Genomic DNA, 21,917 nt, shown 5'->3' with positions numbered 1-21,917 from the left:
GCCAACGAAGTGCTTTTGTGAAATGCTTGTACGAACCACACTTCTATCACACTTGTATTTCACCTCCTACTATACTACAACTACTACTTGAGTACAGCCACTATGACACCAGCACCACCTTTCTGCTTCTTTTATCGCGCAGTTGAGACATAGTGGCTCGGATTTTACTGAATGACACCTGACTCGCAGAACTTCCTACTACGTGCGGTATGGTACTATGATATATGATACGGTATCCACGATGCGAACATATGACCAAATACTAACTGTTTCCCGCCTCTGACTTAGCTTAATCACTATAACCCCATCATGAAATATGAAATTATTTAAATTATTTATCAATAGGTAATCACATCACCTCCTCCTCAACTCCTATCGCTCTCCCACATATACATTGTACTAATAATAATAATAATAATAAAGGAAATAAGTATTTCCATGTGTGTTCGCAGCTGTTGCGAAATGGAATAAGAAAGAATAAAAACCGTATCGGCACTGGCTAGGCCGCTGGTAGTAGCACTCTGATACCGTAATAGCAGACAATCGCATTAAGGTTCATATATGTATGTATGTATACCGGTAGACCGTATGAATACTTACAGGTCTGGTTAGTTGAAGAAAGAGTACTAGTGGTCTTAGGGGAGATCGGACGATTATTCCGAAAGGAGTTTCGGTTTTTTTTTCTTCTTCTTCTCACTTTAGAGGAGGAAAAATGAAGCTCACATGAGCTTTACTTAGCTTGAGTTGAATAAAAAATTTTTTTTTTTTTTTTTTGAGTATTCACCTGCCTGATTCTATCCTGTCCGACTACCGTATCCTAGTAAAGATAACTTAGAAAGAGGAGTTTCTTTTTTTCAAAAAAAAAAAAAAAAAAAAAAAACTCCCTCAATTTAGGAATAAGGAGCAGCAGGAAAGACGCAATACCGCTGCCTATATATGCTGTGATATCGGGTCAGATCAGAAGATCTAGATAACCTACAAGCACTACCTTTTTTTCTTTTTTTCCCCTTCCTCTGTAAGAGGTATATAGTTGCATGTTTGACAGATGACTTGGTTGATTAATTTTTCCTTTATAATATATTTTTTGCTTTTTGTTCTTCCTTCCTGCTGCTTTTTTTCTTCCTCTTTTCGCTCGTGTTTTATATTATTTTGTTTTGTTTTTATTTGCCTTAAACATACCGTACTAGTACTCTTTCCCTGAGTTAGTGTCGCAGAATCTGCCTTGATTCTGATGTGAATCGGGGAGACAGGGGGGTGGAGGGATGAAGGAAAATTTCGGCACTTTTTTCATTTCCCCTTTTTGGTTTTAGTCCAAGTTCTTTGTATACTCGAGTATTGGGAAACGTATAGGCACGGGTATACCGGTAGTACTATGAAATATATCCATTTTTTTTTTCTTCTTTCCCTTATCCGTTAGCGATTATGATACTTCTTACCAGTAGACTACAGTAGACTACAGAAGTCTGGTCAAAAATACAGTACTCGTATAAGTAAGGTACAGTATGATGAGCACAGTGGGCCGGTGCTACTGCGTGACCGGATAATAGCCAAATGGGTTGAGCCAGACATCTGGCAGGCAGGCCTTAACAGAAGTGCAGTAAGTTCGCATTGATTGTAATATCAAGTATGATACAAGTATTCGTCCTAGAGTTTTCGCAGTTAATTTAGGTTAACCCGCAAAATAATCCCTGCCTTGTACGAAAACATCTGCCCTATGTCTTTTAGTAGGAAAGGTTCATTTTCTTTTCTCACCCTTTTTTTTTTTTGCTTTTCTTGAACTTTAGCACCTACCAGCCAGGCCGAATTCTTTCCAACTTTAACTTGTCGGACTTAAGTACAGTACCGGTACAATATTTCCGTAAAGCACTATTATATCCTTTAAAAAGAGTAAGCAAATCCGAGCCAAACTCGTAGGGAAGATAAGCAGATAAATATGCCAAAGTAATTATATGTTGATAACTCATTTTATTTCTTCGATAGAAGACTATGAAAAATTGGAATGATTACAAGACTGTTTAATAACAGAGTCAATAGAGCGGAATAAGACACGACAGTGCAGTTAAGAGAGAAATTAGAGGAGCAACTTGACTTATCGTTTAGATACTTCTCTCCCAATATTGTTCTTTATATATTGTACTGTATACGGTTAAGAAAGGCAAGGAAGGAAGGAAGGAAGGAAAAGGACTTATAAGTACCGTACTTAGAGCAAATAGCCCTGACCCGCGGATTCTTAACTGCAGTTCGCAGCAGAGATAGAAGCAACAGGAGCACTCATCGATCATTACCTACCAGGATAAGGATTCAAAGGTAACCTCTTTGATTGGTTTGTTCTATAATCGGTATATATTATTGATTCTCATACTGCTACTTTGGTTCAACCTTAGCACAGGACTCTTAACTGATTACTGACTACCATATATTCCTTTATGGTTTTCCCATTTCATACTGGCAGCCCACTTTTCTCTCTCATTCTCCACTTCCTGCTCGTTCGCCAATTTCTTCTTCGCTATCTCTCTACCTCTGCAACCTCCATACAGCGGTAAGGTGGTAGAGCGCGACACATTTGGCTACAGGATCCAGACACGCTGCGGGCTATACCCGCTCATGTGCGCTGTTCTATTCTGTATGTCTTGTTGCCCCACTCACCTGCTCGTTTCTATCCCTTGTCGTGACACTCTCTCTCGTCCACTTCGCTTTCCTCACTCACCCCACCACCACCACTCCCACCTCCACCTCACCTCCACCACGCACTCATAAGTCAATCCTCCACATCCCCCTTTGCCTTTTCTTCAACCGCTTCCTTGTACCGGCAATACTTGCAGTCAACTTTGCTCCCGCATCCCTCCGAGTTATCCCTCCTGATACCTTAATTTCCTAAGCCTTTCTCTCGCTAGCTTCATCCCATCTTCCTTGCTCTGTCAAGTGCCCCTCGTTTTCCTCCCCCCCTTTATTCCTCCTCCCCCTTAACACTCACCCGCGACACAACCTCGACCGTCGTCGTCGTCACCACCACTATCGTCAATATTCATCATCGTTTTCCTTCAACGACAAACAACCGCTAGCCTTCCACCTCACCTTTCCAAAACTACCCCGCTATAACCTTTTCACTTCTTCTCACGAGACACACGATTCTCCACTTCAGGCCGCTCAAGATAGCAGGACCGTTTTCCTCTTTTTCTCTTACCAAAGAGAATTTTTTCTTCTTCTTACGGAGACCATGGGTCGCGCGGACCCCCTCCAGGTACTCAACATCTATGAGATCGCAATGATAGTTGAGTTTTTGCCTCCGGTCGATGTTGTACGCCTGCGTCAGGTCTCAAGTGTTTGGGACAGGGTTTTAAGCTCTGATTACATCTGTAAAGTCGCTCTTCAAGCCCACTTTCCGTATTCAAGAGAAACCAGAGAGCTTTATGAAAGGAATGCTGTAGCTACTGAGAAATCGATCTTGCAAGACAATATTATGGAACTCGGCGAGGAGGTACCTCAAATGAGTAAAAAATCTGGAAGATCTGGAAAGAAAAACGGCAAGTCCGGACCGAGGAGATCGTTGGAGCTTCAATCAATTCTCTCTTCTAGTCGACTCAATAGAGTACAGAGCCGCGAGATTTCCGAGGTATCTTTAGGTTTTTCCAGAGCTACTTACCGTCTTCATACAAGAGCAATGGCGAAACCCACAAAAGTTCATAAGTATCGTTTACATCATATCTGCGATAGAGGATTCGCCTCGACCGCTCGTTATCTATTTTGGTGCGAATCAAACAGAAAGATCTGGCAGCAGAAGATCGGAGAAGGCATTAGTGGCCGTCGTGGTCTTAAGCTCGGTAGTGTTGGTAATAGGATCGCCCACGTTCACCAAATTACTGCTGTCGAAAACGTGTCCGGTAGAAATGGAAGTGGTTTGGTTGTGCTTTTGTTTAGAGAGGTCTTGACTTGGGGGTTGGAGATGGCCGCATTGGATTACGAGACGGATGAAGTGGTTTGGAAAATGTCCCTTCACGACAATCCGACTTCACTCCAACGAACCAAGGGATGGGTGCATTACCTGACTCAATCACAAGTGCCTGTGCCAGCTAATGGCGGTGGTGTCATCCAGGAGTACAGATATGCTCTGGTTGTTCATTGTCTTCTTACTGGAAAGATACTTACAAGAACTGCTCTCCATGACTCTTGGCCAAAACAGAAGCGCTCCGGTTATCCCAACAATCTTCCCGAGAACCCTGGTGCCTATACTGTCTTTCCAGCGTCTGGTGCCGAGGGTGCTGTTCCACAAAAGATGGTTGTCGCTTTCGAAGACAAAGGCTCTAGGATCCCAGGTGAGGAGGTTTCCAAGAAAGCTGCATATAAGGTTCTTGTTTACTCTCTTGGGAGGCGAATTGGGGAAGAGGCATCTTTGTTGAAGGAGATTGATTTAGAGAGGAGTGGTATTGAAATTGGAACCGGCCTATTGGAGAAAGCTATTCGGATCGAGTTCAGCTCACAACCAAAGTCTAACAAAGGGCAGCCGAACCTTATGATAATTGAATCCAAGTCACATCCACATATCGTTCCTCCAAAGACCTGCAATTCAACTGAGAAGCTTGAATACCCTACTCTCTCTGTTTGGACCCTGGAAACTGTTAATTTTGATGTCCTCGAAATCCGCAGGTATCAGAGCAGGTATGCGGAAGACGAGATGCGCCCATCGGTCGAGAGTCGTGTTGGTATTCAAGCTACACCAATAGCCGAACATACCAGGATGGAGGCACTCAATGTTGATAGTGGAGTCAGCTGGATCATCTTTGATGAAAATAAGAGTCTTGCAAAAGCTCCCTCCAGCGACATCAGCGAGGATGAGAGTGAGGATGAGGCTAGACCTGTGTTCCGTCCGGCAATGAGGATATGGCATCATGCGGGAGGATATAATCCACCCATGTCGGCGAGAATAGATACGGTCGGGTATGAAGAGGTTGTAGACGGGACTTTGGACGGTATTTGGTGGGAAGGTGTTAAGGAGGAGTCAGCTTTTAGCGATCAGATGTCGATGACTCCCGAAGGCTCTCGTAAGAGGAAGAGGAGTGACAGTGCGCCTACCGAGAGGCCGGGTTCGGCTGCCAGTAATTCATCGGGATCTAGCTCTACTGCGTCATCTGCACCAACAGCGTCTACAATCTATCCAAAAGCCTCCTTTACCGGTAATTCCGTACCTCCTACTGGTTCAACTACGCCACCAAGAGAGAGGTGGTTCAAGCAAGTTTCGAGACACAAACTACAGCAGCCCGAGATTATGAGAAGGAGACGTCGACAGAACCTTGGTGAGGAAGAAGAAGATTGGGGTATGATGCCCGTTAGGACCAATCCCACCATATTCCTTGGAGGCAACAGCAGAAGCGATACAATGGGTGGGCTAGAGGCCGACGGGGACGAAAGATATCTTGTTGTTTTAACTCGAGTCAAAGGATGGACTAGCATGGCACTTTGTTTAGACTTCGAGCCTGAGTGGTAGTACTCAATACTTTACAATTTACGGGGAGACGTGGCGGGTCAGTAATCGACTTACTTGAAACAAAAAGTGTTTTAATTCTCATCACTGCAATTCGCTCAATATCATTTCAGGAGGTCGGCTTTACCCTCAATTATATCTACTCCACCTCCTTTTCGAGTTTCTCATGAGGAACTTACATCAATAGTTTTTTTTTTCCTTTTCTTTCTTTCTTTTTCTTCATTCTTTTTGTTTTTCTCCTATTTACTTAATTTCCTCCCGGCCATAACGGACATTTAGATTGTTGCCCTACGTTATTTTTAATCAGTCAATTTTCATGTACTATTTTTTTTTTCTTTTCACGTATTAGTTTAGCATCCTTACTTCGTTCATGACTTTTACGCTGAAGTACAATACATACGCTTCACGTTCTTTTCCTTTCTTTTTATTTTTACTTTACACACCTTCCTATTATTTTACGACCCCATTATCGCACACTTCCGGCATACTTTTTTCTTGCTTTTTTTTTTTTTTTTTTTTTTTTTGCTGTATATGTTCCCTTCCCCCTCTTAGATTCACTACTGGGCACGGTGGCGGCTTTTATCTGTTTTTGTTTTGTTCTTCCTCGAATTTTACGATTTTTCAGGTTCGGAATTGTTTACCGATACCTCACTACTCCATACATGTTTGCTCTTTCTTTTTCGCTGAATCTTGTTACGTTCTTGTATATATTCCTCAGTCTTGCGTACATAAATATGTACATATCACGGGCAGAAGTGGTTGTGCACGGAGATGGTTGTGGGCAGGTACGGTTGTGGTATGAGATGGTTATGGGAGGGGAGATAGTTGTTGGCAGAAGTTGTTGATTGCAGAAGCGGTTGTGGACATGAGAGGTGTAGGCAAATACCTTTACGACTGCTTGTAATTAGGGATATATGATACGTACACTTTTTTTTACCCTTATTAAACTTTATCCCTTCACTGGATTTTCGGGTAATAGTTGGTTCCTTACTACTTAGTTGCGAGTATGAACAGAATATGTTTCAACTCCCTCTTACTTATTCCTTACCACTTCGCTTTGCTTTACAAGTGCTCGAGTATTGTACTCGAGTATAGTATTTTACTTGCTTTACTCAAAGCCCAGTCATATGCGCTCATTTGGTATGGATTTTTTTCTTCCTCCTTCAGACAAATAAACAAATAAATTTCATTGTTCCAAAAATCCGCCTGTTACCTAGTAGTAAATAAAGCCAGCATGCGTGAAGTTATAAGTAAGGATTGTATTATTGTGATATTGCACTCGAGTAACCCGTCCGACAAGGTGTGGACTACCGTAGAGTAGCTGGATAGATTATTTCCACCTACAGCATAGGTAGGAAATCGACCACAGAGCGGGTAGGTAGTCAGGTAGGTAAAAGCGTACCGTAAATAAAAATTAAATAAAAATCCCGGCGAGGCGATCTCGAATTGGCAGTTGAAGCATGATAACTCATACTGCAGCTCAGTAAACCATGCCAACTCGACCTGGAGGTTGTGATATCGTAACCTCGCCAGTTCCATAAACCCACTCACCCGGCAACCCCTCCAAGCCGGACCGGTGGGGGTATGATATGATGATAATCTTTCGGTTACGAGTAGAGGGTAAGTATAATGAGTAGATGGCGAAAGGAAAAGACGGGTATTTATGAACACGCCGTTTTCCACGAACCGTGCACTGGCGCCGGCGGTCCGGACAAAGAAAGTTGCGAACAGCAATCGAGAGGGCTCCGCAACGGGACACAAAGAAAGAAAAAAAGAAAGTTAAAAGATATCGTGCATAAAGAAGAGAAATACTTTGAATAAGCTTTCGTTCGTCAACCCCCCTCCCCCCGGTCGGGTTCACCGGTAGTTTGCTTCTTCCCCCGCAGGATTGGGGAATGTGCTCGAGTACAATGCGGTAAAGTGCTCTTGTCGATCGGGGGTGCTTGGATGGATGGCTGGCTCCCTGTAGCAGCTTGTCGGGGTGTCGGTACGTTCCCGGAGCCTTGAGTCAGTTCCTTTCTTCCTTCCCAATGATTCCTATGATCTCTGGGGATTTCGTGCCCGTTATTCGTGCCATCTCCTGCTTCGATTTTTTTTCTAGTTGCAGATTCTCCGTTTCCCCAACAGCCTCTCCTACAGTCACTACAGTAACCCCATTCAGTCAAACCCCCCTCAGTCGCTCCCGTCCTCAGGCTCCGTATCGAAAACAAAGATTTAGCGAGTGATATCATATGATTCAATCCATCACGTTAGACTAAGTGCTGTCATTCTAGTATGCCTTCCCATAGGAATAGTTATGCCAACAAACCAGGTTCTCTGGGCCAACCTACTTACAGCCGCAAACTTTATGTAGCCACAGCCTATACAAAACTTCAATTTTTTTTTTCAGCCTACTTCCGTCTATATACACTGAAACGAGACCATTTCCACTGTACCCTAGCTAAGACAAACCGACAACATAATTCTCCATTCTCAGAGCGGGGAGGGCATCAGCCAACCACCGATTTAGAGAAAGAAAGACATTACGCAGCAAACAGTCTAGCGCCAGAAACGAAATAGCATCAGCAGAGAAAAGGATTATGCACCGTTAGAAAAGGTCTTGTCAACCATCAATACGGGTTTGACCCGCATTGTCACGTTCCGGATCACGCATTCTATCGATTTCACCAGTTTAGCACAAAAAGGGCAAAGGGGGGGACGAGGGGATATACTTGATTATTTTGACTTGATTAGTAGTATTTTGATTATTCATTGTTTGGGGGGTAATGAGGATGAATTGTTTCCCTATAGATCTTTCGGCGGCTCGGATCATCATGTTTACACTAATGTTGCGGTTTATGGCGTCCATAAAAACGTCGCTGTATCACACGTATTAGAGTAATGAGGCAGGGGAACTAGAGGAAGAAGGAAGAAAAGTCATACAATTCATCCAGACACCTAATCGGGGACCCCATCGCCTCCCATAACGAAAGTAGTAGGCATATGGTCGAGAAAGATTTTTCACCACCAGATAGCGTCTTCGGCCCACGATTTCCAGTATCTTGCTGGCCAGGCTGCACTTCAATGATCAGTTCCGCGGGTTTCCAGGTGTGCTCTAAACGCAAGCGACCCTTAAATGCCCGCTCACTCATCATCCATGAAAATTGCGCTCTTGCGCGGGCGCTAATGTAACACTGGAAAAGGCCCCAGCGGCGGAGACGCTCCTTGTAGACACTAATCGCTATCCTGAGGAGTTCTTGAAAAGAGGCGCGTTGGTCCCTAGCTTGGGTATAATTCAATGTTGCCTGCTGGGCTTGTGCGGTTACCTCTTCGGCGGTGCCTCCAAGCATTTGCTCTGCGCGCTCAAGTTCCCTCTGTAGTTTCGCGAGCCTATTGTCCAAAGCTGCGGTTGAGTCTCCACGGGGAACTCCAACACGTGGACAAACTGTTGAAGCCGCTTGAATATACCTCTAATAATCATAACATCGTCAGCGCGACGCTCAGGGATTGGGAGGGGAAGTCATACATCAACTCTAGATCTCGCATCCTCAGCTACCGCTCTCAATGCTGCGGCTTCTTCTTCGTATTGGCGATGCTTCTCGTACCAGTGATTCTTGTTGGCGAGACACTGTTCGCGCCTGCGCCGGGCGGTAGCTTCATCAAGCTGTGCATCCTCGGTATGCTTCACAGCTAGACTTGCAACCTGACTCGCCGCTCTCAGTTGAGCTACCAACTGAGAGGCTTTTGCACTCAAATTTTCCTTGCTGACAACGAACTCCTCGTACTGCCGACCATTCATCTCCTTGCGCTCCTCCCAGACCTTGAGTTTGGCTTTGAGGGTTTCAAGTTTCCCATCGTTCTGAGCATTCTCTTCCAACAACGCTTTAACTTTATCAACTGCATCTTCACACTTGTGAACTTCGTAGTTAAGCTTGCTTCTATTGCTCTGAAACACGGTTAGAATCGCCCCTCTAAGCTTATTCATAGCAACTTACACGATACTCCCCGATGTCTCGCTGAATCCTTCCGAGCTCCTCTTGCTTATTGCGCAATTCATGTTTGGCATTGTCTGAAGATACCCTAAGTCGATCTATTTGGTCCTCAACCTGCCTGTAGAATGTCAGCACATCCGGAAGCTACCCAAAGAGGAGGAATTACGTACTGAGTCTGGGCCGCGAGGTCGGATCTCATTCGGGAGGCATGTTTGATGGGTGCAACAGGAGTAACCCCCATACCGCCGCCGCTACCAAGATCAGTTAAGCACCCCACTCAATCCAGAAAAGAGTAAAATGCAACATACGTCCCGCCAACCTTGTGTCCCCAGTCGGGCGACTGCTTGTTGATTGAAAAACACATACCGATGTGGTCACTAGGCCTTTTCTGCTCCATGGCATCGGTTGCCTTTTGAAGATCCTCTATGAGGATTGTCTGTTCAATTGAATTCCCGACAATAAGACCACGTCGGACATTGTCATCGGTAATCTAGAATTTGTAAGTATTTGGAATTTGAGCATATGTAGAGAGCAATACGTCTAAAATCCTTAACACGGTTTTGAAATTGGTGGATGGCTCCTCGAGGTCCATTCGTCCCTGGGAAATGACGTTGACTGGGCATTCCCTATTGAACCCAGTTAGCGTAAGCAAGAAGATAGTTTGGGCACATAAAACACACAATCCAACCTCTCGCATTAGCTTTTTTAGTATTGTGACGTCCTCATAATCAGTGACTAAAAATGCATTTAGATTCGAACCAAGGAGGTTTTCAATGATGTGAAGCCATTTCGGATCTCGAAGAGTTACGTGAACTCCAGCAGGCCCAACAGGCTTCTTTTTAAAACGTTGCTCCTTGTTGATCGCGGAAAGGAGTTGCGGCATTTTTCTATCAAACGCATTCATGAAGTTTTGTTCAGACTTTCGGATTTGGTTCAGATGAGCCTGAGCGCCCTGAAGGTCTTCGGCGCATGAGTCAACAGCTCTTTGAGCCTTAGACACCTCTCTCTTGGCCACTTCGAGGGCCGACTTATTCTCTGCATTTTTTGCCCCAAGATCCTCAAGAGCGTCCCTTGCACGCTGGGCTTCTTTTTCATGCTGCTCTTGTTCTTCGATCAGCCGCGAATTCCTCCCACCATCGTTCTCACTAAGCCTTCTCTCTTCGGCGAGAATTTCGTTATTAGTTTCAGTAATTTTTCTCTGGCTTCCTTCGAAGGAACCTTTGAGCTCTCTCTCTGTCGCCTACAGATGCCGGAATGTAAGCAGGTTAAACGTAGAATGTAATAGGAGAAACAGACCAGTAAACCCTGTAGCTCCTTCTTATTATTGTCAACAGCCTCTTTTGCAGTTTCTTTAGCCTCCACGACAGGGGCCAGCTTAGCCTTTTCTTTATTGACTTTATCTACAGCCTCCTCATGGGCTTGATGCGCATCGTCAAAAGATTTTGAAGCTGTCTCGCGCTCGGCCTCCGCCTTGGTCACCTTACTCTCTGCGAGACGGGTTTTCTTGACTTTCTCTTCCAACTCTACTTCGGCATCCCTGACCTGAGCCCAAGCCATCTGCCTAACCAGGACTTCAATCTTATCTCGGAGCGTCTCATGACTCTTGAGTTGATCCAATCTCTCATTCGCCCTGACCATAAGTTTTTTAAGACCATCTATATCCGCAAGCTTGTTGTGTAAAACGGCATCCGTGCTATCTATTCCGTTCTTGATGAGAGCATAATCCTGATCGAGTTGTTCCAGATTGACACCCTTTGCGAAAAATTTGTACTTCTCGGCATTAGTTGAGCTTGATAAGAACTGCCGAGCGGAATCTTGCGTCAGGATGGTCATGGGATTGTCGACTTGAAGTCCAAAGTAGTCACATATTTCCTCAAGCTCCTCTTTTTTCGAGGATATCGCCTTGCCATCGTTGCTCTTAAGTTTATAACCGCTGCTACCATCTCTTGTAAAGTTTCTCTCTATAAGGATGGCATCACCGTATTGCTCTGTTTTGAACCCATCGCCTTGGTTCTTCAACTTGACAGTAATTCGAGAAGTGCTTGATCCTGTTAGATAGTTTATGTGACTAGATGTTGGAGTATAATAGACTTACTCCTCTCCTTCTTTTATCAAGCTCTTCATGGAAGTGCCGCGGTTTGTTGCGGCTGCCTTTCCTCCAAGACATAAAGTTATCGCAGTAAGAATTGCGCTCTTACCACTTCCATTATGACCGATCACGAAGTTGACAAAAGGGCCGAATTTTATTTCGAGCCAACGATGGCACTTTTCAGATGTAAGAAACTCAATGATGGAAAAGGGAAAGCAAACATACCATGAAGTTCTGACATGTAACACTCTGGATGATACCGTTTTCAGCGGGGACCTAAACCTCCAAATTAATAAGGATCAACGAAATCTTAAGCATATTTCTGTGAGGATACATTAGGCTTCTCTATCGCCATTTCCTCACGGATTTCCATCTCGGCCCTCTGAGTCGAAAGTTCCTCAAGGTCGAAGTCATAATCAGGGACACGGGGAGAGCTTGAAAGCTCCAGATCATCATCATCGCCACCACCGTCACTCTCATAGTTGAAACGGGGACGCTTTGCAACCTAACGGCTAATCAGTGAGACGAAGGATTAAGAAAAAAATACCAAGATAGATATGAAAAATACAAGATTGCGCGACGAAGTGGGCTCCTCCTCTGTAGATGATTCCCCCTCCTCCTCCTCCTCTGATGTGGGAGCATCATGGCGACGACGACGCTTCAATCCAGGCATTTGAAGCTATGCAGTTTGTATTAGAGCTTGTACCTTCACGGATAACTTACCCCATGTTAGAGGGAGAGGAGAGTGTAAGGCACGAGCGGAGGGAAGGAAGAAATACCTAGGCTTAGTGAAGCAAACTAGATAACAGGGATAATGTGGGGCGGCTGTAGACAATGTGGTCCAAGATTCGAGAGGCAAGTTGTGCCTGAGGCGAAAAGACGCGTAGAGTGGATCAGCAGAAGTCGCGATGTCTTGGCACATGCTATGGTCCTCAGAAACTGGCTGCAACGTAACTAAGCCCGAGATAAGATAAAGGGAGGATACCATCCTATCGGAACCGAGAACGAAGAACCCTAACCACACATTATTGTATGATACTGATAAATACTCATCAAATGTATTTTTTGGTCTTCAATCTTAAATAAGCATTCAGTCACGTCCTGTCTAACCCAAGTGCAACAGAACAGTCTGCAACTTCCTCGCACGTGATCAGAAACTAAGTAGAATTGTGTGTGTGCACATTTAACTTACAAACCAAGCATAAGTTCCCACCGCCATCTTCTCAAACTCGAGCTTGTCAGCGCAATGGCTGCAGCACCTCCCGACGTCAAATCATTGAAAAAATGGGAGGATGCATTCCAGTATCCAATTCCACAGGTCCGCCAGCTGGAACGCCAGCTCCAGACTGAGTTATCTTCAAACAAAATGAAACTGAGGGGTCTTGTGGGGTATGCAACTCCTCGATGGAACTCCGCAGGTGTCGAAGACTAATTGAGCGGATCAGTGAGAGTTACCGGGACCTGCTACAGACGGCCGAGCGAATAATCGATATGGACGCATCGGCCCAGAAGGTGGAACGAAATCTAGCTGAGACCTCAAGAAACTGTAATTCACGATTGCTGGACAAGAAAGCGAGGAATTTGAAGATTTTCGAGGAAAGGGTCGGAGCTGGAGGTCCGAAAACATTACCCAATGGATTACATGGGTTCTGAAGATTCCTGCTAATCTTGGCAGATCGGGAAAAGTACATCTTCGCTTCACAGCTCGCTGTACTGCAGAATTGTCCCTCAGTGGTATCTAGGCTACTTCCCGGCAACAAGGGAGACTACTGTCTACTCGCAACCAAAGTATTTGTCGTCTCCCGACTCCTCCTAAAATCACTCTCACAGCAGGTGAAGACTACCTATCCAAAATCGTAGCTTAAATACACTAATTACATACTCAGGATTCAATACCTCTCATAAGCTCTCTCAAAACCCAACTCGCGGCCCTCCGTGCATTTATCCTTCAGCATATCGATACTCTCCTTTCGGCGCCCTATCTTCCTATCGAACAACTCATATCAGCCCTCTCTTCGTTCTCTCTATCGAAAACCTCCTCCTGCGCCGACGTATTACGCCATTTTCTTTTTGTCCGCTCGACGACTATAACTTCAATCCTAACAGAATCATCAGTTCCTTCAGCGGAAGCTATACTGAAAGCATTATTGCTGTTCAACCAGACTTTACAAAATGCTCAAGGACTCTTCCCAAAAACTCTAAGTGAGTCGTTACTAAAGTTGAAATCCCAATCTCTCTTGCAAGACCCAGACCTTCTTGGCCTGGCTGAGTTAGGATTAGGCTCCAATGGCCGGTGGCTGCCGGAGCAGGTTCGAGATTTTATCCCATGGGTTCGCCATGATGATCTAGAGAGGTCTCGTGTGGTAGAACAAGGGAAATCATGGGCAACAAAGGAATTGGAAAATTTAAACATTGCTTTCGAGAAATCACTGCAGGGTATTGAGGATATCAGGGAGCTGGTGGCTCTACGAGAAAATATTCTCGGGCTGTGGAGAACAGGAAGAAAGGGGAGAAGGGAATTCTTACAAAAAGGAGAGAAGTTTCGAGAACTTACTACCGCCAGATTGGCAGAGGTATTAAGAATCAAAATTGACGGTCTTGCAGCTATTGGCCATGAGCTTGGTGAGCTATTGGAGGGTGTTGACGGTGTGGGTAAAGGTAGTATCCTAAACTCCAATAATAAATATAATGCTAAAATAACCTCGTTCGTTTTGACAGACTACAGCGTCAGTCTTTGGTCTGGTTCGTTATCGTCAATGGGCCTCGCAAATGGTGGATCCGCATTTAAGGAGGCAGTCCAGTCACGTGTTCTAGGTAGAGATAGTCCGGTTAAGGCTTTTGGGGGGAAGCACGAAAAATGGCTTTCTAGCATCGTAGACAGCGCCGCCGTTGTCAGAGGGCTCAAGACTCCAAGTGCCTCATTAGCAGAAGATGAAGACGACTTTGACGCTGAAGAGGAGAGGATCCAGGAAGGTATAGAAGATGCGGTATATGTAGAGAAGAAGATGGGTGAATCATTAGATACAGCGTACGGCAATTTACAGGAGACTGTTGGAGAGCTTGTGGAACGCCTTGAGGCCAGTGAAGCAAAGGAGGACAAAAAAGAGAAAGGTATAGTTCCCACGAAACACTATGAGAAAAGTATGACTTACGGGCGTATCACAAATATAGCGACAACGATGCGTGCAGCACTCCTCTTGAGAGCAATCAGGCAAATCAGACAAAACCCGCCCAAGAGAGACGACGACTCACTGATAGCCCTCGGTTGGTTTGGAACAATACTCGTTCCTAGACTACATGTACTTGTTGCCATAAGTGTAGGCAAGAAGTCCTTCACCAATGTCAAGAGGCTCTTAGAACACAGAAAGTGGAGTGGGAAGCTGGCTTCAAAAACACTGTGGGAAGGTGGTGATTTAATACCAGTTAGTGCCTTGTCTTATACTCATACTAACTCCTTTATCGAACAATAGGAACACCGCCACTACCTGTACAGCCTTCCCCACTGGTGTTCAAATTCTTACACGACCTGGTGACAGACATGCACAAAGTCGGCGACGATGTCTGGACACCAATGGCTGTGAAATGCATCAAGGGCCGGGCCAGCAAACATCTCTGGCAAGTCCTGGAGAGTGTTCTTGGGGACAGGGAGATGGTAGAGGCTACTTTAACCAACGGATCAACCAACTCACAACCAAAGGAGCCAGAGCCCGAACCCGAGCACGAAAATCAACTCGAGCACGACCCCGAAACCAACGGCAATGTCAAGAGTGGCGATAATTTGGAGCATCCGAATCACGAATCTGAGCTCAAAGAAGCAGACACCAACAACAATGAGGCCAGCGACATTAAACCAAATGGGGCACCAGAGCCCACAACTAGGGTAAAATTGAACAGCCACGATGTCGATTACTCCCGAAAAGTCATTGGAAAGGACTGGGCAATCCAGCTCCTCTTCGACACACTCTACCTTGACGAGGCGCTCCTCAGAAAAGGTGCTAACGCCGGTAGCTCCGGCATCACAAGTCTCGCAGGTAAAGTCGAGTCTGCGGTTGGGACCGAGGTATGTCTTTACCCGCATTCTATCCTTATGCCCCCCAAGCCTATCGTATCACTGACAGTTTCATCACGAAATACAGCTCGGCTTCAATGAGGAGCTGCGCAGAAGACTAGAAGGCGGCGCACGGGAATACTGGAAACGGACTTGCTTGTTGTTTGCATTATTATCATGAGATCTTTACCCTTTTTACTTGTTTCTCTTGTTTCTAACCTAGCGGGCTTAATCGTGAATTAATAGACAAAGTGGAAATACCGTACACCGATTGAATGAAACACACCATACGCACAAAAAAAAAGTGAATGAAAATACTTGAGCCAGAAAGAAGGAAGGAAAGTGAGTACTTATACCGTGTCTACAAAGTTTGCCATAGGATCGCTATATAGTTTCTGCTGTTTCCGATACTGCTCCATATCCTCCTCCGTGACACCGTCTCTCATTTCCTTGAGCTTTCTCTTCCCCCTGTCAACGTGATCTTCTCCGTCCTTTCCTTTAGACTTATCCTTCACAGAGTCCTCCTCCGCTACTTCCTCTTGCTCCTCTTGCTTCTGCTCGACCCACCTCGGCGCAACCGGCTCAATCAATCCCAAGCGCAACTTGTTCGCCTCTTCAGCTGCTCTAATCCCCTCTTCACCCGTGCAGTAACTATTCTTGACGGTAGAATGACAGCATGCAAAACCCCACTTGAAACTCTGCCACCAAGATCCCCAAACGGTGGTATGATTATTGATGAGCTTGTCCTCCGTGTACTTTGACTTCGCGGTGGTCTTCTCCCGGCCTTTGACTTGGCCGGAGGCGGTGTATTCGATATACCTCTCCTCCTCTTCAAGCACGGGTGGTTTATCCACCAAGTGCTGCTCGCCACCATAGCGTTCCAGAAGCGCTTTCCTTTCCCTCGCACGTTTTTCCTCCGCGGCTTGTTGCTCTTTCTTCTTGATGTGTTCTGCTTCGGTGGGGTTTGCTTGCAGGTGCATCTTCGTCTTGTTACCGCGTTCCCGAGATTCCCATGCTGCGCGCTGGAGGCGCTCGAATTCTGCGGCGTCTCCAGAAGAGCGCATGAAGTTGTCTTCTTCGACCAGGGCGGCAGCTTGGTCTTGGGTTGCGCCGCGGTCGACCATGGTTCTCGTTTTCGGGTCGTACTTGGCCGAGTCAAGGTCTAGATTGAGTAGATACTTTGCCGTGTCCTCCCTGATCCGCAGGTTCCGGGTGGATATGCGGCTTGCAGCGTCATACGTTTGCCCGGGCATTTCGGATTCCTCGGCGTACTTGTCCTCGTCTCCCCCGCCTTCCATTTCCACATCTTCGGCGCTCTTCCGCTCGCTCTCACGGCGGAGTTCCTCCATGCGCATGTGCTCTTCCACCACCTTTTTGTGCTCGTGCGAATCGTAGCCGTTCCAACGGTCCCGCTTCCCATCCCAGCCTAGTTCCACTTCTTGGATTATCTCATCGGCTTGTATGTCTTGTCCAGTCCACCTAGCACCCTTCTTCCGTGGCCGTGAGAGGCAGTCTTTCGCTTTGTGCGTCATTGCTCCGCAGTTCTCGCAGGCTCCCTTGCGGAATTTAGTGGCGGCCGGGCCGGCACGTTTGCCCCTGTCGTACCATTTTTGGTTGGCGAGGTCGAGATCTTTCTTATTCTGAAGACGCTGATGCTCGACTTTTAGATTGTTAGTTTAGTTGGTTGCACGGTAATTAATTGAGATGGACTCACGATAGTCTCCTTCAGTGTCGTGGTCTAGGTAAAAGGGCTTTTTGGCGATAAAGTGGGGGATGTATTCGTTCTTTGCTTGCTTTTCCGGATTCCGCTTGGAGGACGACATAGCGGATGATTTGGGGAAATAGAGAAAGCCCGAGGTTTATCGATGGCTCGCTGTTTGTGGAAATTGAAAGGGGGAGGGAGAAAGCTGGAGAAATTGAAGATGGCAATAGGGTTATCATTATCTGTGTCTTGGCGCGGCTCCAGGACAATACGCTAAGTTATTCTGGAAGCTAACCCAAATCAAGGGCGGCCATAGTAATGCGCCCTAGACTACCATACTGAACTGTTCCCGTTCAACCCTTTCACAGAACAAAATACTCGAGTATGGTATAAGCTCTGGCGAAGGACAATATACGAGTATACCCCCTATTGTTATGGATTTTAACCACCTTATAGAGCGAGGGAAGAAACCACCACTAATGCGATCCAATACCGGAAATCTGGGATCATCTAAACGTCACCAAATCCTACATACAAGCCCCTCTTTATCCCTCCCGTTCCACCTCCACCGAAGCCGTGAGGATACCTCACGCCCGAAAGCCACGGCAGCTTCACCAGATGTAGAGACCTACAATTACGAATATCAAGCAAATCAACACTCGGCCTCGCTACCAGCCAGCAGAAAAGGCTCACTGCACCATGAAATGCCGGAGCGCAAGATCTCCGTTCCGAGGAACAAGCCCACCGTCTCCAATACAGGGCGAGAGTGCGTTCCCCCTGCTCCCCATCCCCCTCCCCTCCAAGAACTCCCGACCTAACAACTCCACCCAACTAGGGAACTCTCCTGCGCAATTACCACCCTCCAAACCTCCAGCCAAAAGCAGATGCAAAGACTAGACACAACCTACTCTTCGGTCCTCCAAAAACTCCACGAACTCTCCGGCCTAGCCTCACACCTGCAAGAACTGGGCAAGGTAGCAAAGTCTACGGTTCAAGAATTCGACGCAGCAGACGCCCGCTGCCAGAGCGAGTTCAGGTCGCAGATTAGAGTCATAGAGAGGTTCAAGGATGAGCTATGGAACATTGAATTATTGCGAGAACGGCTGGTAGCGCAGAAGGAACGGGTTAGGGAGTACCACGAGAGGCTGGATAAGGTTCAGGAGAGGATCGATAGGCATAAGGAGATGGAGATGGTTTGGAAGAAGAGGGCTTCTAGTAATTATCCCCCCGCCTACCCTTCATGTCCTTCCCTCTTCCTGGTGTGGCGATTGGTTGGTAGGTTGATTGGCTAGGAAGGGAGGGAGAGAGAAGCTAATTTGGTGGGGATAATCTATATAGGACGGCTGAGGCTACTATGGGGCTTCATTTCCATCCTCGTCATTCTCTGGTTACTAGCCACCGCCGGCAACGACTTGGAAACTCCTCTACAGGACGACCCATTACGAGCGCCGCCGCAGTTGGCAATACCAACACCTGAGCTCGCAAGGGAGTTGCTGGACATCTCCATCGTCGCTCCAATGCTATCAGATGATGCTTTGAACGAGTTGTAACATACCATCGCCTTTTTTTTCCCCTCTTTCTTTTTCGTTTTCCTCACTGCTGTACTGTACACTGTATATCTATCCGGGGGGGCATTGCGGCTGGCGTTCCATTCTCTCTGTGTCGGGGTTGCGCTTTTATTACTTTTATTATTATTAACCTTGACGGTTCGAATCATTCCCTTCTCAACTAGAAGGCATAACATCTCACTCGAGACCTAAGTTAACATTTTGTTGAAATATGCTTCTGGCACTACCGTAGTATCACTCGCACTATTGATTTTCTCCTTGCATTAGTCTTGATCACCATCTCAAAACCCCCTTACAATATTGGTACTATTGAACATACCTCCTTGCCTTTCTTTTCTTCTCTCTGTTTCTGTTTACTTCCTACTGTTGATTTACTCGCAACTTGTGTCTCGCTCTCAACAGTAGATAGTCTGGGTAGTTTGCTCTCTACTGAGAAGTCAATTAAGCAATTCATTATTCTTCTCGTCACTCAACCAGTTCCAAAAACCATCATTCCGTTCTCACTGTTTCAACACATTTGACGTCCAAACTCATCTTGACACTCAAAGCGCCGTAGCCTTACCGTCTCACAAACAGACAGACTACCGCTACTGTACCCGAGTACGTAAGTTAAACCATCCCAGTCGCGATCCCATCAACCAACCAAAAAATATAATACGACACAAAGCTTACCGTGCCGAGTACAGTACTTTTAAATTACCGTACTCGAATATCATCATCCCTTACCGTTAGACTATCTTACTTACGACTCCCTCCCATCATCAGTCTTGCACCAATCAATACATACAGACACGCACCAAAACATATCAAGTCAAGAAGATGGAAGCTCTCTTCCCTTTCTCCCGCTCACATCTCACATCTCAGAGGGAGAGAAAGAAAGAACCATGAGCACCGGATGAATCAGAATCAAGATTAGTAACCGGAACGAATCTACTAGTAGGGGGGGGAGGCGCGAGTTGCGATGAATCGGGGGTTTTGGTTACGGTAACTCTGAGTTAAAAAAAGAGGTAACGGTAAGCATGGAAGGGTTACTTTACGGTATCGTGTTGGCCAATGATGGCCCTGTGATACGGTACTTATGACCGGGGGGGAGGGTGCAGAGGAAGGTTGGAATACCGTAGATATTTGTGAGTGTTTTTTTTTTGGCACTTGCATTATTTTGACTCTTTGACAAAGTAGGTTTGGCATTTATTTTTTTAAACCCCCTTTTTTACGAGTACTAAGGAAAAGAAATATTCGGTCCGGGAAAACGAATGTGAAAAGGTCGAAAACGGTAGGTTCGAAAGAAAAAGAAACGAAAAAGTAGGAAACAAAATCAATTTTTTTCAGGAAATTCATATCAATTGGTCCTTGCACTCTCAAGGAAAGTCTTATCACTCGGTGTACTTCACTCGCACACTAAGACTTGTTCTGCTCTATTCACGTCTCGTGGAGTTCATTGTTGTTGCTATCTACTTTGTAAGACAGGTGGAGAAAATCTCCCTACATACAGAGAGAAAACTTTTCCCTTCCTCCAAACATACCCTATCACTTTAGCTCCCAGCCAATCAAAACCCCAAGGAACTACATCCCTCTCTAAATCACAAGAGTACTTGTAATTAACCGGTGTTTTAATATCACCACGACTTGAAATGCCAAGACCTGGTTTCAAAACAAATTATGGAGGTTGCTAAATGTCCCCCTCACCCCCTTACTTGTACCAATCATCGGTTTATTGAAAAAAGATTTCTATCGAGTTTTTGTTACTTGTATGTAGAAAGAGTAATGTGGGTAGTTATTAAAAAAAAAAAAAAAAAAAAAAAAAAATGTGAGATGATATTTTAGAAAGAACCTTTGTCTCAGGGATGCGGGGATTTTTTCGTCACATGTTTATCCCCATTTGAGTCCCGCTTACATAAGCCGTCCCAGCTTACAAGCATACCGTATCATATCAAGCTAACGACACTCAACCTTGAAATGAAAAACTAAGGTACTTGTATGATATTCCTACTCGTAAAAGCAACCTCAAAACTCCCCCCATGACTAAGTCCCCAATAGGTTCAAAACCGATGAAAGATTCCGTACACCCACCAACAACTCGTCACGATACGAGTACCAAAAATTCCATTATCCGCCAAGCTATGGTAGCGCCTCGCCGGAAGCTTTTCGCAAGTTATTACAGTAGACTAGAATAACTATCCCCGTGCACGATCAGCGACCAAGTTTCCCATCCATGAAACAGCGAAAGGTACCTATCATACGGTTACCAGTACAATACCGTAAAACCTTTCCCCCCCCCTTGCAAAAAAACAGACCGAACGTCTCAAGGGGGGAAAGAACCCACGGTTTACGGTAAACCGAAAGAAAAATTCAACCACGTTTGAACTTACAATAATAGTACTCGTACGGTAATCTGAATCGCCCGCGGCAACTTGCCAACCTAAGTAACGCAATGTATCAGATCATACTTGTAAAGTCGACTACGATTCGCCGAACGCAACACAACCTGCGGTAATGGTAAACGTAAACTGAGGGTATCCAAGCCGGGAGAAAAAAAGAAAGGTCAAGAGATAGCCCCCAAGTACGGTATTTATCTTTAGCACTTTTCCGGTTTTGATTAGGACTGCAGGATTATGACCGTGTGCGGTACGGTACGCACTGTGCCGATGGGGAGGAGGGCTCGGGGATTTACGGGTTTGCCAAGGCTCCAGGCGCGAGTGAGGTTCGATGATATGGTGGAGGAGGGTTTGTTTGTGGGTGTAACGTAAACCCCCCGGGCTGGATATTGATGTTGATATTTTGACGAGTGGATAGAGTGATGTACTGTCTATACTTGAGGAGGGAAATGAAGTTTCTATCGCGGAGCGTAGAATGCTCGGGTACTGGTACGGTTCCCCATAGTTATCCTCATACAATACACGACGACAAGCTTTAGCACAATACGGAATACTGTACAGCCATAAGAGAGTCCTCCACACACTCTCTGTTTCTCCCTATTATTACCCCCCCCCCCGAAGAAACTCAAAAAGGTACAGCGAATCAAGAACTTTTGGTATCGCACCCCCCTATCTATCCATCTAT

At 45.7% G+C, this 21,917-nt stretch overlaps 4 protein-coding genes; 2 read left to right on the top strand and 2 right to left on the bottom strand.

Moving 5' to 3' along the window:
* Window positions 1-7,839: 7,839 nt before the first annotated feature.
* GSTUM_00001590001 (uncharacterized protein) lies at window positions 7,840-12,212 on the bottom strand (the record flags this gene model as incomplete). XM_002835693.2 has 13 exons in its annotated part: window positions 7,840-8,133; window positions 8,191-8,337; window positions 8,402-8,928; window positions 8,985-9,404; window positions 9,454-9,594; window positions 9,770-9,940; window positions 9,989-10,076; window positions 10,131-10,690; window positions 10,747-11,491; window positions 11,546-11,715; window positions 11,765-11,815; window positions 11,874-12,044; window positions 12,087-12,212. The coding sequence occupies 13 exons, from the start codon at window positions 12,210-12,212 to the stop codon at window positions 8,082-8,084; spliced, it is 3,369 nt and encodes a 1,122-aa protein (XP_002835739.1). The 3' UTR covers window positions 7,840-8,081.
* A 1,430-nt stretch (window positions 12,213-13,642) lies between these two features.
* Window positions 13,643-15,009, top strand: GSTUM_00001589001 (uncharacterized protein; the record flags this gene model as incomplete). XM_002835692.2 has 2 exons in its annotated part: window positions 13,643-14,197; window positions 14,258-15,009. Exon 2 carries the CDS (start codon window positions 14,296-14,298, stop codon window positions 15,007-15,009), a length of 714 nt encoding a protein of 237 aa, XP_002835738.1. The 5' UTR covers window positions 13,643-14,197; window positions 14,258-14,295.
* A 770-nt stretch (window positions 15,010-15,779) lies between these two features.
* GSTUM_00001588001 (uncharacterized protein) lies at window positions 15,780-17,467 on the bottom strand. XM_002835691.2 has 2 exons: window positions 17,302-17,467; window positions 15,780-17,247 (listed from the first exon to the last, which is right to left on the bottom strand). Exons 1-2 carry the CDS (start codon window positions 17,408-17,410, stop codon window positions 15,938-15,940), a joined length of 1,419 nt encoding a protein of 472 aa, XP_002835737.1. The 5' UTR covers window positions 17,411-17,467; the 3' UTR covers window positions 15,780-15,937.
* Window positions 17,468-17,606: 139 nt separating this feature from the next.
* GSTUM_00001587001 (uncharacterized protein) lies at window positions 17,607-18,839 on the top strand (the record flags this gene model as incomplete). XM_002835690.2 has 3 exons in its annotated part: window positions 17,607-18,055; window positions 18,125-18,504; window positions 18,628-18,839. The coding sequence occupies exons 1-3, from the start codon at window positions 17,769-17,771 to the stop codon at window positions 18,837-18,839; spliced, it is 879 nt and encodes a 292-aa protein (XP_002835736.1). The 5' UTR covers window positions 17,607-17,768.
* Between the last annotated feature and the right edge of the window lie 3,078 nt (window positions 18,840-21,917).

This window comes from Tuber melanosporum (assembly GCF_000151645.1).
Source record: "Tuber melanosporum whole genome shotgun sequence assembly, scaffold_113, strain Mel28".
In the NCBI taxonomy this organism is placed as follows: Eukaryota; Fungi; Ascomycota; class Pezizomycetes; order Pezizales; family Tuberaceae; genus Tuber; species Tuber melanosporum.
Note: the sequence above shows the minus strand (reverse complement) of the source record. Positions and strands in the feature narration are given on the sequence as shown.

Excerpts from the sequence above, each read along its gene's own strand:
- GSTUM_00001588001 (XM_002835691.2), bottom strand. The coding sequence starts at position 17,410 with ATGTCGTCCTCCAAGCGGAATCCGGAAAAGCAAGCAAAGAACGAATAC. Across the intron at positions 17,248-17,301 it reads CGACACTGAAGGAGACTATC|TCGAGCATCAGCGTCTTCAG; the intron begins GTGAGTCCATCT and ends ACAATCTAAAAG.